General features: G+C 30.7%; 1 protein-coding gene across 1 annotated transcript in view; it reads left to right on the forward strand.

Moving 5' to 3' along the window:
- LOC109602854 (uncharacterized) overlaps window positions 1-15,974 on the forward strand; it is an 81,473-nt gene that overhangs the window by 56,268 nt on the left and 9,231 nt on the right. The window contains exons 2-3 of the mRNA XM_020019309.2: window positions 12,662-12,873; window positions 15,717-15,886. Of these exons, the coding sequence (XP_019874868.1) occupies window positions 12,662-12,873; window positions 15,717-15,886 (382 nt within the window). The remainder of the gene's footprint in view (window positions 1-12,661; window positions 12,874-15,716; window positions 15,887-15,974) is intronic.

The raw sequence follows: 15,974 nt of genomic DNA on the forward strand, positions 1-15,974 counted from the left end.
ATAAACAATTAAAAAATTAATTAAATTTTAATTGTTTTTATTTATTTATTTTAAAACATTTCGTTTTTTTGAATTTTTTATTTGTAAGGTGCATTCGTCTCTTTATATATTTATTATTGGGTTTTCTAACATTACTACAATTGATTAGATCTAAAGTTGGTGTTATTCTAAAGTTAGGTTTCAATAAATAAGGTTGGGAATATTAAATATATATTGCGCTAATATCTGTAGAAAGCACCTTAACTCAATTAAAATTTTATTAGGTACCAGAAAAAATAATTTACATTTTCAAAATTTTGAAACAACGTGATATATAAAATAATTATCATTATAATAAATCATTTTCTGCAAGTAAATTCACACCATTCTGCAAAAAAAATCTGAGCTCTTGGAATTTAAGAAAAAGTTAATCTTGGTTTTGACCTCCTCTTCAACAATAAACTGTATATTACGTTAAAAAATTAATATTTTAAAGCTTCCTTTGAACCTCTAATTCAACATGTGGCCCTATCTTGTGAATGAACAACAGCACTTTTTCTATTAATTAGAGAAGCTCCTTTTTTTATGAACTTTTTCTATGCAGTAGACAGTTGTATTGAGAATTTAGCCTCTACGCCGCTACTCAATACTTAAACTTCTATTCAATTCACATTTAGTCATCAAAATCTTTTTTGGGTTAAGATTTTTTTTGAATACTACTCCATTAGGTTTTTACCAGCTTCAACCCATTGTCCAGACCGGTGCGAATTGACGTAATCACTCCATTTTTCGCCGCATTTAACAACATGATTAATAAAAAGCTTATTTGCGTTGCGTGTAAGGAGAAAATTGGTAATTATCAAACACCCTAATTTTTCTATCCTTACTTAACTTATTTAGAACTCATTTGTTCAACCTTTCGATGTAATTCATTGCATCAAGCCCCTTTCTAATGATTAATTCATCGCAGTTTTGTGAATGTCCTATATCCAAATATGTTGCACGACGATTTTGAACAGGATATTACTTAATTTCTTAGTTGATACAGATTCCACAAAGACCCTGACGTCGTTTGCATTGAATGAAATCATTACTACTTCTAAATAGAATTTTAATTCGAAGAAATCATCACTTACAGCATCTTCTTCAAATGCATGCTTAAATAAATATACATTTACATTATCCAAAAAATTATTAAATAATGGAAAATTAATAAAAGTTTTCAAATAATATGTACATTTTACACTAATTCCTTTTGATTTCATTGGTTAACTATTCCAATCTTATTTGAGAAAACAAAAAACAATAAAACCCGTTTCAAAACGAATATTGACGATTCTTAATTGAAATGTTCTATTTGAGAATCCATTCTTTTTGATGCCCGGGTTAAGTCGCCGACTAGACAACTTAAACTGACGAGTTTAATGTACTTTTTAATGGATTTTATAGCGGAAGATCCAACAAATCACGCGGATATTTGTTAAATAAACTCATAAATCTTCCATTAGCATGCAAATTTTCCTTGCTGATATTAAATAGCTCTAATAAAACGAGATTAGCCTGATTTATCGGTCTCCAACTTTTGATGCGGGGTTTTAATATCAGTTCCGAACAAGAAATAAAATTAGATGAATCAAAAAGTTGCCGAGCAGCAAGCATACTTTGTAATTTATGGCGAACCGAAAATTTAATTGTAGTAAACAAAACGTTCCGTAACTTTTACTTGCCCAAAAAAAAAAATGAACGTAACATTCGCTGTACAGTTATTGAAACGCTTCCGTGTAATACCGGCCCAATAACTGCTTTTAGTTGAATCACTTAACATATTGAAGGCGAATACAAATAAGTGCATTAAAGGCTTAAATTTTAAAATTAACATACGAAATTACTGCGTCTGTGGCTTGCCCATACATGGAAGCTTTAATTGAAATCTGGCTGAATTTATACTTAGGTTATTTTGTTCAGTTACTTTATAAGGGACTGTTTATTGTTTTAAAATATGGATTATGTATAACCATATACTGTGGTTTCATTGAACTTGCGTCTTGGCATCAACACGCATGAATGAATGGATACAACATTGAGGAAATCATTATCCTTCCATCGAATCTAGTTAATAGTTATTTTTGATTTCGTGAACAACTCAACTGAATAGTCATTATTTGAAGTTGACAAAGTGAAAATTCCGCTCAAAGACGTTAAAATTTGTTCTCCCTTCGCTGAACCGTTGTCATTATAATGAAAAATATAATGATGGCTCCGATAATTGGAGATCTTTTTTGTTTAAGACAAAACATGGATGTAAAAACAACAATTTTAAATGCGCTGTAGTTTACTGAGTGAGGAGTGGTTAATAAGTTTGGAACTACGATAATACCAATACGAGAGCAGGGATAAAGTCCCAAGTAAACAGAACTTAATGACTTGGCATGTAATAACGTTTTCACTTGGCTGCTGTAAACAATTAAATGTTCATCACGGTCCGGATATTAGTTCTGATATTAGTTTGCAACTAGTTTTTGTCCCCCTAAAAATTATATAGCTTTTCTAGTGCCCTATTGCTGAAATATTTTGCTAATAATATGTTTTTTATTTACAGGTATGCTCTTAATAGACAAGATGATTCTGAATGAAATTTAGAGCAAGGTACAGTAGAATGTTATAGTCTTATCAAACTTCATACATTTAAATTGCTTGCTAACATTTGAATTCTCCATTAACTGACTTCCTTTTTGTAACAACCATGATAAAACCTAGTCATTAACTTTCTTGATGTTTCATTTGATTATCTTGTAGTAGAACTGGCATGTTAAACTTGACGCAATAACATATGATAGAAACATTCGCATAATAAAAATGCATTTCTCATAAGTACAATTTTAACATTAGTAATAATGGTTCTGTGAGAAGAGAAAGTAAACAACAAAGCGGACCACTGGAACACGAGCACAAAAACTAGACAAGGCTGCGTTATATTATCTGACCTAGTTATTCGAGGCGAAAAGACGACAAGACTATCTTTGCCTCGCCGATTTGTACAACTGGTATTTTGTGTGATTTTTGCGGTTAATATGTATAAAATTGCCTTTTTAGCCTGGAGAAATCTCTCTTGGCCTGACATAATTTTATTAAAGGAAATTGTCCAATTCGAAATTCCTCTAGAAACATTATTTTATGGTGAAAAGTCTCAAAAATTTTGTTTACTTTTTGTATTTAGAATTGATTAATATAATCAACGTGGTTAAATAAAAAATAATAGAAATTTTAAAATATATAAATTAGAGTAGTTTTTTGAAGTATTGTATAAAAATCCTTAATGTGTTTCTTGATTCCTATTTTACATTCTAAATTTTAGAGACTTTTCCTTATTTTTTTCAGTAATATACATTTTTTAAAACCTTTATAATTTCTGGAATAATACTCTTGATTAAAATTTTATTAGCATCTTTTTTTTATTAGTAAATAATAATTATCTAATTTTTGTGTTTAGAATTAAATGAAATATCAACATGATTACATAAAAAATAATGCAAATTTTAAAATATTAAAATAGTTTTTTGAAATGTTGAGTTAAACAAAAAATTTAATTTTTTGCTAAATATATTAAAAATATCCTGATTAAAGTGTTATGTGTTCATTGATTCCCATTTTATACTCTAAATTTTAGATATTTATCCTTTTTTCATGAACTTTTTCTATGCAGTAGACAGTTGCATTGATAATTTAGCCTCTACGTCGCTACTCAATAATTAAACTTCTACGTGCAGTTCACATTTAGTCATCAAAATCTTTTTTGGGTTAAGATTTTTTTTGAATACTGCTACATCAGGTTTTTACCAGCTTTAACCCATTGTCCAGACCGGTGCGCATTGACGTAATCACTCCATTTTTCGCCGCATTTAACAATATGATTAATAAAATGCTTATTTGCGTTGCGTGTAAGGAGAAAATTGGCAATTATCAAACACCCTAATTTTTCTATCCTTACTTAACTTATTTAGAACTCATTTGTTCAACCTTTCGATGTAATTCATTGCATCAAGCCTCTTTCTAATGATTAATTCATCGCCGTTTTGTGAATGTCTTATATCCAAATATGTTGCACGACGATTTTGAACAGGATATATTACTATTTCTTAGTTGATACATACACAATTTGTTCTTAAGAATTTTATTAAAGAAAATTGTGCAATTCAGAATTTTCTCGAAACTTTATTTTATGGTTCAAAATTTATATTTAGAATTAAAAAAAATATCAAGATTGTTATATAAAAATAATGAAAATTTTAAAATGATTGTAGTTTTTTGGAACATTGAATTAGACGGAATTTGGAATAATATATATAATTAATAAAGTAAATGTTTTTAAGCAACATATTTAAATTTTAATCAATATTAAAATGAGCCCAATTAAAACGCTTATTAGAATAAATATTATTTTAATATTTGTAGATGTAGATACATATAAATATTTCATTTATTTAGACTGTTACTCATTTTATTTGTTAGTTATATAATATTATATTTTAAATATAACGATGACTAATCATTAGTTACTAGTTTTATTTATGTATATTTATACTAAAGGTAAAATAACAGAAACAAAGATTAATTTCTTAATAAAATCGATTTTATTTATGAATGAGACCCAAACTCAAGTTTGGAATGGAACTTTAGAGACAATCACAGCCGACATCCGGCAGTTAAATATTCCACGGTCGAAGAAGAAGAAAAAAAAAAGGTCGCACACCCGAACCCAGAATCCTCGATCAATTCATTAAATAATCATATCGCATCACAATGCCTGGCACAGTTTCCAAGATTGGAGTCGCGCGTGCACGATTTGTTGGTGGTCTCATTAATGCCATCCAACCCCGATCGACTGAGGACCGCTGCAGGAGACGAACCCAGGGATCATAGACCATCTGGTCGCGCATTTTAATTAAACGCCTTAGTCGGGTTTCTAGTACAAGTCCGTAACGTAACAATGCCCGATTTGTGTATGTACCTGGACCGTAAAAATCGGGTAATTTCATAATCGTGCGAATTTACTGGGTCAAAACCACTCGCTCGGGTTCACGACGTATGATCCAATGACTTTCGGCCGTCAAGAAATTGTAACAGGAACTAGGCGAATTCAATACTCCGCCATAAAATATCACAGTATTGATTTGGGTGTTAGCGGTCATAAAACATAATTAATTTATTAATGGAATATTTTTATTATGATGTTGAAAGCTTGAAATGTTGTAATAATATATTTCTTACATGACATTTTTTCATTCGTTTTATATTTATTTTTATTGGGAACAACTTTATTGATTACCATCTTTTAGTTATCGAATATTATATATTTTTTTCAGTTTTATATCAAAACATCTATCCTTGACATTTCTAAAATCAATTAAATGTAAAAAAATCATCTTTCTTCAGCCAAATCTTTCTTTTAATTTGTATTTAAATATAACATGTTGTGATGAAAAGAAGACGAGTTCTAATAACAACAACACGTGGTTGTAAAATTCTAAAACAAAAGTGTACCAACAAAAAACAAGTTTTTTGCATACCACTTTCACAAGTTTCATTAAAATTAAACTTTTGTAAACATAAAATGTTTTTAAAATTAGAACAATTGAAACCTACACCATCGTATACAGAGGTGTACATTCACAAAGAGGTTTTGTATTATAGATCTAGTAACCTATATATATGTAGGGCTAATTTACTGGTCGAGTCACAAAAGTGAAAAAGGTTGCATTAAAAGTCTAATAAACTTGAGATGAATAAGGAGTAATTTTATCAAAATACTTCAATATTATTTTAAGGCTAAATGTCAAGTCGATGAAATATTGGGAGTATGTCCTTTTCCTATATTCTAAAGCATAATAAATGCTTGTACTTAATGAAATCAAATTATGGAATCACACTTAATCAGTATAAGAAAATATAACTAACATACATGCCAGTCCACATAGATTTACATCCACAAAGACATTTTTCATTGAAGATTTAATAATCTAGTGATGAACAAGGTGAAATTCAGGGAGTATTTTGTTTTTCCAATAGTCCACTAAATTTTAAAAACTGATTTTTCTTATTTAAATGTATATAAGTCAGTTCAAGTTTACATCCAAAAAGATGTTTTTCATTAAAAATCTAATAATCTGATGAACATGGAGAAATTTCAAAATATTTTATTATAATTTTAGACCTAAACCACTAGTCATATGGCGTTCTTTTTCCATCAGAACTGCTTGTACTAATTAAATAAAGTGATGAAACGACGCTTGACCAATATAGATGTAAAAATAAACTGTTAAGTCAATATAGAAACAATAACAAAGAAGTTTTGCGTACTTTTCAGTCTAAATCTCTAGTTCCATAGATAGTAAATTGTTTACCCACAAGTCCTCCAAAATTTAAGAACTAATTTTACTTAATTAAGGTAAGTTTCAACAAGGAAGTTTTGGATTAAAGGTCTACTTAGTGATGAGTAAGAAGACGTATTTCATATTACTTGAGTAACTTCAAGGACTGTCAAAGTCACTGGTCAATTTACAATAGCGAATGAGTATGTTGCTTTTCAAGAAGGCTCGTAAAGTTTGAGGGTTTTTACTTGACCAATTGATGTGGCGAAAGCGCCGTTTACCAATACACAACGAATATAAAAAAACATTCGCACATAAACTATAATAGTACGTTGTAATTTTAAAGCTTAGCCGGCCGCGAGGCGTGAAAGATATGTTTAGGCTAAACGCAATAATTAGAATATTCAGTGGCAGACTGGTACTTCATTTAGTACGAGTAATTGACGTTTAGCATGGTTTGCGGACCATTTGCGATCCGCGAATTCCGTTAGATGCCGTTTATTCAATTTTAATGGTATTTTTACTGCGCTAATTAAAGGGAATATGATTCGGCTTGATGGCATTCCTGTGTTTGATGGGCGGATCGCCTTTTTACAAGCCGCATCACTTAAAAAATATGCGAGGAGGCCTTTGCGGGGTCTCGGAAATTATGTTCGTCCCGAAGTTCGTTTAACAGAAAAACCGATTCATTAGCCAGAGCAAATAATTGTGCAATCGAACGTGTAATCGTACGTACAAATTTGTAGTTTTTAAGCGCTTCATCATGGTACAGTTCGTTTCCGAGAATTTTGCTCCTGTAATACCGCTGGGTCATCCATAAATCTCTTGCATAGTGGCAAACCTGTTTGGTGTATTAGCAAATACGGTGCCTTTTTTTCTATTAATAAATGTACAGGTATAACCCTGAAATATGATGATTACACAAAAGGCAATTAGAAATAAAATTCAATAGATTGCATTTCCGGATTTCAACTTTGTACTGCCTTTTATAGTTCTTAAAACATTCCGTACATATTGCATGGCAATTTCATTACGAGCCCGTTAGTTTATAATAGGGGGAGCGTATTACATATTTATATCATTTTGTTGAAGCTTGAACTGAAATTTATTGCGGGCTTATATTGGATAAGTTAAACAAGAGTATCTGAATTTGAATCTATAGTACTGGCCATAATACTTGGAATTTTGAAAAAATTTCGATCTTTTCCGTTAAAAATCTTTAATCAATTTTGAGGTGTGTTTTGGATCGTTGTTGATACCTTGTAGGCATCTTTTCAAACAAATACAGTTCCAAAATATTGTTAAGGATGTCTCTATAAACAAACCATACCATTATGGATGGGACCAACACCCCCAAATAATCATAGGTCCCCTACCATGTTTAACTGTTGACTCTATTTTTCATTCAATTGTTCACATTTCGGACGTCGAACATGAAAAATGCTATCATTGTTAAACAGGTTAAACTTGGATTCGTTACTCCAACCAATTCTTTTTCAGTCGTTCACTGTCCACCCAATATGCTTTTGGGCAGTCTGGCTGCAATGTCCTTCTTTCGTAGAAGTGATTTCTTTGCTGGCTTACAACATTTTAAGCCAGAATCCAAAAGTCTTCGACGTATAGTCCTACTATAAATCCCAGATGGCCCAGATTGGTTCATAACAGCGGAAATTTGGGTCGATGATAAGAATGGGTCGGCCTCAGCAATATGGACAATTTTTTTAACCTGTCGTTGGGTGGTTTTTCGTGGTCTGTCCGAAGATTTATCAGATGCTACTTTGCCACTGACACTATATTTCCGAATTATTCGCGAAATAGTGTTGGGTCTTAACTCCAAATTTCCACTTGCTTTAGACCTCTTTTAAGATCCCAGGTATTATGGCCAATACTGCATATTAAAAGTAGTATATGTTGTACTTTTGTAAATTACATTAATAGTAAGTCACCCCAAAAATTTTACAATAAAATAAAAACAGCAAAACTCTCATACATATTATTCATTTTACTTATCTCTCATTTTCAGCAACTTCTAAAAACGTTTAATATTTTAGCCATATTTTTTTATTTATATTTAATGTGAACTGTTAAAATAATATTAATTTTTCTAAATTGAGCGGACACGAATATAGCAACTTTTAATTTGATTTTATTAACTAAATTAGTATCGATTAATTTAATATTAATACTTTGTATAATATCTCGTTTTCTTTATAATTTTTAGATATTTTCGTGGCATAGATTCAACCATTTTCCGAATACACAACAGTATATTCCTCCAAGCATCTTAAATTTCTGAGATTAATTAATTTAAATTTGTAAAATTTTTATATCAAATTTGGTTATAAACGTGATTTCCCATGTTTTCTATAGGGTTAGTGTCTGTAGATTGAGACGGATAAGACAAAACATCAATGCTTTTGTTTTTCAATAAATCCATCTCAGTTTTGGATTTGTGTCGTCTTATGCCAGAAGAATTGAAGCATCCCCATAGCTTAATTGAATTACCACCATGTTTCACTGTGCGTATAACCAACTTTTTATGTAGTTTTAGATTATCCTCTTATGGTATTATTTCAAGCTTTTCAAACTCAAATAAATTTTTTCTTAGTTACCACTTGACCAGTTTAAATATTTTAATATTATGGAAATCGATTGTCTTATTTAACCGACAACTCTTAGCCTTCTCTTCTTGTTTTTCTCCGTCTTGCTAGTGCTTAATTATAATTTTTCCATTTGCCAGCAAATATGATTTTATGCATAATAATGTTCCCAAGCAGGTGTCAAAAGTTGTTTAAAATTGATTAAAACATAAGCATGTTAAACTTCTCGATTGGCCAGCAAAAAATCCGGACTTAAATCCAATTGTAAACTTATGGATCGACATGAGTCTCTATTAAAACATAAAAACCATCAAATTTAAATAAATGTAGTTATTAACTGAAGGGTCATAGAATTTAACTTCAAACGACCGTTGTCGATATCTCGTTCAATCTATGCCTCTCCGATTATTAACAATTTCTTTTTAAATTATGTGTAAATTATTTGATAAACATATATTGTTAAATGTGTGCTATTTCTGTGAGCAGCCACATCGCACATTTAGGATTTAATTGAAGTATACATTATCTTGATTTAAATGCACAATGAATAATTGTAGAAATAATATAACATCATTATTTTAAATATAATATAAAATATTCTGATTTAATTTAAATGCATTTAATTAGCATTTCCTAATTAACATTAACATTAAATAGTAATATGTTTTTAGATCGTTTTTATTCAGTTCTTTAAGCATTATAGATAAAGAGGTTGTATAAAAAGTTATAGTGGGCTTTTGTACTTCATGTTATAATGTGCATAACAAGCGCGATACGACAAAAACTTAATTAACCCTAAAAACTTAATAAATAATCCGTTAAAACGGCCGGGGCAAGGAAAATAAAGGGGAGTATTTTTCATTTTCCTTTGGAGTTTAATTTAATTAATTCGAGGGCAAAACCCCGAGGCTCGTAAAATTTGTTAAGCGAAAGAATAAAATTGTGGATGGTCCAGTTCGCGATCATTTTACTAGCGACCAAGGGAAATATGTGATGGGGGTAATGCAGTGCAAAATGAAATTTCTCTCTTCCAATTTTCGGGCTAGCAAAAAAAAAAACCGAAAAGATTCAATTGTACGCTGTTTTACCTGATTAAGGAAACGTTAAAACGTACTCGTGTCGTGCGATTATTTGAAATTTAAATTTAGCCAGCAAGCCGGGATCTATTAACGATTGCCTCGATAAACTCGGCGAAACGGTTTATTTTATTTTTTCAGAGTGGGCAAGGAGGTAAATTCGGTTCGTCGGACAAGTCAAAAAATGTTTTCTTTTGAACGGGTTTCCCTTCCATTTTAAGAACAAACATGTGGAAGAGTTCTTCGCCGTATTTCATGCATGTCAAAGCAATATTTACTGTGTGTCTCTCCGGAGAGTAAAACAATTACATTTGTCAGTCGCTCGGATCCTAGACAAATACAAACGCACAGTCGCGAAGAAAATAAGTTTTATTGAATTAGATTTGTGTTCAATTTTTTTTTTTCATATCACATTTATTTATACATTTAACAGCAAAATTTATATACATACAAAATATTATTCAAAGTGACCTTTAAAATGGACGCAAAGGTGTCTAGCATTATTTGCTAGAAGAATCTATTTTTCTTTTCAATTTTCCCATTAAATATGCTTTTAAGATGTTTAATTATGAACGTTTTTCAAATTCTTTCTATTGTATCTTTTAAAATAAAGTGATTGGAAAATACATACATCGATAACGACGTTTTCGCTGAACCGATGTCGATTTCACGTCAACAGAAATAGAGAAACAACGAAGCCTAAAAATAGATAATTTTATTATTTTATCTTAAAACCAACAATAATTATATTTTAATCCTTATATTATTATAACTTTTTTAAATATTTTATTAAAAATAATTGTTATTAATTTGTTATCGAGTATAAGAAATTGCATTTTCTATTTTAACAGAAGAAATACAAGAAATAGGACACTTAACCTTTCGACAAGTGTAGTTCTTGATAAACATACAGGATATAATTTGATTAAGACATTCATTGACGCGTCGTGGCATCGATCTAAAGAGATTATCAACATTTTCTTGTGGTATCACATAATAGGCGAACAGAATCTGACATCTTAATTCATTAAGAGTCCGTAGTGGGGGCTGTAAATTCGTTAAGCGTTGCCCCATCATATCCCACAAATGTTCGATTGGAGAAAGGTCTGGAGATTTGGGTGGCCAAGGCAATAAATTTACATGGGAGGTCCCAAGGAAGTTTAATGTATTCATGGCAATATGTGGACGGGCATTTCTGAAAAGTTACTCCGAGATCTCTTCTTCTTATTTAGCATGACCATCGTGTATGCGCAAGCAAAAGCGTGATTCATCACTAAACATAATGTGATTCATGTGATTCCATTCCTCATCCCATTGTTGACGTTTCATACACCAATCACTGCGTTGGCGCCTATAGTTTGATGTTAGAGATAAGACCAAAAAAGGGCCAAATTCCCTACGCCAAAAGACCTAAAACGTAAGTAAACAGATCAAATACCAATTGGCCTACCTTCATCGGCAAAAAATTCATCATCCACGTTGAACTCTTTCGGTACCTTAAGGTCAATAATCTAAGACGACGGTCTTGTGACTCTGTGGTAGTTCTTCCGAAACCTCTTGGTTGCTCTACCTCTTCTGCCCTCTTCACTACCTATCAAGCCTACTATTCTACTTCTATCCAACTAAATGGTTAGAGTTATTGAAAAATTATTGAAATGAAGAAAAAAACAACCGACAATATGTTTTCCGATTGACAAATTTTAATCATTTCTTATTTCAATAGGACTCGTATACTCAGATAATTTGGGTATAAGTTTGTCGTATTATAAACTAATTATATTTAAGTTAAAATGATCATAGACATAGAAAAATATCATATGTATTAAATAAATATGGAAATAGTTTATTTATTTTTGCTTTTAATTCATATTATGGGACCAGTAATAGATGTCATCCCCATACCATCATGTTTTCACCAACGTGTTTATTTGTTAGTTTTTGGTTCTTAAAATTGTGTCTCGTTCCAATTGGTCTCCCTAATATTGTTTACCATTTGATCCAAATGACCATTGATGACTCATCGCTTCATAGTACAAAATTTCATATGCGTGGGGTTCAATCCATATGATTTCTGACAAACTTCATTTGGATTTTACGGTTTTGTTAGGATATATAAGGTTTTTTTCACAGCCCAAATAAATTTGCTTCACATTTCAATTAGAAACGTTTACGTCGAAATTTTGGAATATTTCCTCGTTTGCCTTAATTATTTTGTTGTATTGTTTTGATCACCACTGTATCAAATTATTAGTGAAAGATATAATTTATTTTCAAATCTAAAATTGTAATCTTAGTTAGCTCTCATCAAATATTTGTTAATGCTTCAATTAACTGAGTCAAGCTAAAATTATTGTAGATTTTCATTTATTAGACTAAAAATGATTAGAATTTGTAATAATAATAATAATAATTTAAAATTAATATTAGTAATAATAATTTAAAAAATAATTTCAATAATTACACATAAAACATAATTATACACATCTTTTTTAATATATATTTTTTTAACAGTCGTTCATTTATGTCTATGTACCCTTCAATTATTAATGTGTATTTTCAATAAAAAAACTAAAATAACCGTTAGAAATGTTGTGTTTGAATCAGTGTGCGATTGTCCTAACGCAATTTTCCGTTTCAGTCGCGCCAAAAGTGAAGTGCACGCCGGAGCAGATGCGCGTCGAGGTGCCCATCGGGCCGGCGACGCGTTCCGTCTACATCGAGGGGCTGCGGGACTATCCCGATCCGGCATGTCGTCCCCACACCGACCCCACGGGAACTCTCGCCGTCCTCGAGCTGGACCTCAACGACGTCTATCGATGCGCCGTCACACGGGCCGTCAACAAACAAACGGTAAAAAATCCATCTCGTCTGGGAAATCGTACGTTTAATTGTCCCGCAAAAAACTAAAATAATAATTTTTAATATTTCCAATGCAGCAGTAATCGAATCTAAAATTCGCGTCCTTCAATATTATATTGGGGCTATTCAAACAACACAATAAACTAGTCGAAAATAAATATAAACCGTAACAACCAGGGATACGAGCATTGAACGCATGTCCAAGGATCATAAAACAATTTTACACAGATAATAAAGCTCTCCAGTTTTATTTTCGTATAAAATTTTTATTTTGCATGTGAACAAAGAGCCACAATTAAACGTAATACTCAAACCCATCGTAAAAATTTAACATCCACCAAATTTTCCCCAACCTTTGTTACAGGACAAATAAAAGCGTACGTCGAAATGTCTTTTTAAATATGAAGTAACAATTGTTAAATGTGCCAAAGACATTTAGTTGACCCACGGTTGTATTAACCTGGTGACTGTGTTAAAACTAATTAAAGATTTTAACAATAAGTTGTAAATGACGACCGATTATGAATCAATTGAAAATAATGGGCCTTAAAATTTTAGAAAGTCTGTATGATGTTTTTATTGTAATGCATGTGATGTATGTTTGCTTAAAATCCTTTCAAACCAATCCCAGATATATTTTAAAAAGATTCCGGTAACATGCCACACCATTTACAAGATATTTTAAAAATTTAGTCACGCACATCACAATCAATCATTTAGGTCGATTTTCGTAAAGGTTCCTAGTGTGTCATATACAAGTCGAATTTTCAAATATTTAACTTCCTGTCGCACCCAATAAATCAATATAAATTTACGACCTCCTCAATAAAATACGAGTCGGTCCCAATTTTATAAATAAAAACGTCATAAATCAATTTGGCCACTACATACGGAATTTCGTGCGGACTTCTTAAACAAAATTCTCATATTAGAAAACTTATAAGATTTATTTACTACTTTTCCGGAAAGGCATCCTTGCAGACCACTTGAATGTGGAATTTCGATGATGTAGTCTAATGGATCATAATTTTAAACTTTAATAAAATTCACGAATGCAGCAGAATGATGTTCCGACTTTACTGCAGTGAGATTTTAATATTTTCATGGAAATTTAGTATTTATTATGCTTGGAAATATGGTCAAAACGCGATCGGAATCGCTTGACATTTTGCACAACCTCGCGAATTGCCATGGGATAACCATAACTAACAACAATAAAAAGTTCCAGTAAAATTTCCGATATAACTGTAGAGCAAAAGTATTTTTAAAATTTATTAAAATGTTAATTTAATAATACATATTTTTATATTTTCTAGCTTACCTTGTAACCTTTTTACTTTGATCAACCTTCGTAGCTAAAAAAGTTGAATTGAGTATTTTTTACTTACAATTACATTTTTAATATAATTATGGTAAAGAGGTGAAACGGACTATTTATTGAAATTATTAATGGACGTATACAAAGAAATTATGTAGAATATTTATTAGTGGTGACAGTATGGCCCAAAATAAAAGTTAAAAACTATATTTTTTCAGTGGAAGGTTTTCGTATTAATACTATATCATGACATAAAATTTCATGTAGTGAAATAGACCATTTTTCTTTTCTATTGATATTTTTAATAATGAAACTTTATTTTTTTTTAATAGATAATGAATTATATCAAAATATTTATTAAAAAACTATTAAAATCAATACGTATTGGGTTTAGAATGCGAATATCTTCTAAATGGTTAGAGTAATCGATTAACCACAAGCGACACATTTTATAATATTTATTTATCTACGAGATATAAAAATTAGAAGTACAAGAGAAATTTTTGATAAATTCTTGAAACTTTGACCTCCGATGCCTTCTAAACGGTAAGAGCTATGAAAAAATTGTTAAATACCTTTTTTATTGAGCGTTCAATGTAAATAGAATATTTTTATATGATCAAGTAATGACAAGATATGGATTTTGCCATATGGAACTGAAAATAAAAATGTAAATTGTAGAAAGAAATCGAAAATTCTTGTCACAAAAATGTCATGCTTGCTTAGAAATGGAAGAAAGTTTAACTTCTTTTTTCAAAAGAAAAGAAAATTGTGGAATATGTGAAGTAATAATAATAATAAAAATAGTATGTATAATTGTAAATAGTTATTTAGCAACATTGTTAATAATTTTGTTTATTCAATTGTTTATTTAAAAATGTCAAATTACAAAATTGAAGTATACGTCGTAATTCAATATATCAAGTCAAAATTTCAAATTTGAAATTTGCAGTCTCTCAAAATTACTTGAAAGTACCCAGCAGCCATGAAACTAAGAACAAACAAATCCTTCCAAATTGAAGGCCCTTTGGTAAAGGCGTTGAAATTCTTAAAAAAGGTAGAATTGCCACCGACTTTCAAAAATATTAAAAAATGCGTGATCAGCTACAACAATGGAAATGATTCGAGAAGTCAGTTGTTAATGTGCCTAAAATATTTTGTGACCCTTGGCATATTGAAGAAGGAGGGCAACATGTACTACTGGAACACAGAATTTTGCATGCCACTGAAGAGAAAACGCATTTCACTACCTGTTTATACTCTGGTTTTGGGAAAAAATAGGCGTTAATCATTTTGAACACTTACTGTAAAATTTTTTGTGATATATCTGTATACCATATAACATTTAATGTAAAATTATATTTGTGAACAAGTTGTTGATGTTTTAGTTTAAAATAAATAAATGTACTGGTATAAATACGTTGTTCATTTCAATACGTACATACAAGCAATTTTAATATATAATAAAAAAGTATGATTTTAATACAAAAAATAAATATACTTATTTAATTTGCAGGGCAAACAAATTTTCTACCAGACACTGATAATCGAGAGTGCTGAAACGTTGGATGGAAAACAGCAAAAGGAAGTACGTGAACAGTTGCATGTGAAATGTTCCATATATTCTCCGAGAAATCACACAATAACCAGGAGAAACGTGTTGCCTGCAGGATTCCAGGAACCCGAGTGAGTAAATCCATTTCGCGGGTGTACAACCCCAGGCAAATCTCTTGTTTCTTGTTCGTAATTTATTAATACACACTAATACCCACGA

The sequence above is a fragment of the Aethina tumida genome, chromosome 1 (genome assembly GCF_024364675.1).
Source record: "Aethina tumida isolate Nest 87 chromosome 1, icAetTumi1.1, whole genome shotgun sequence".
NCBI classification, from domain to species: Eukaryota; Metazoa; Arthropoda; class Insecta; order Coleoptera; family Nitidulidae; genus Aethina; species Aethina tumida.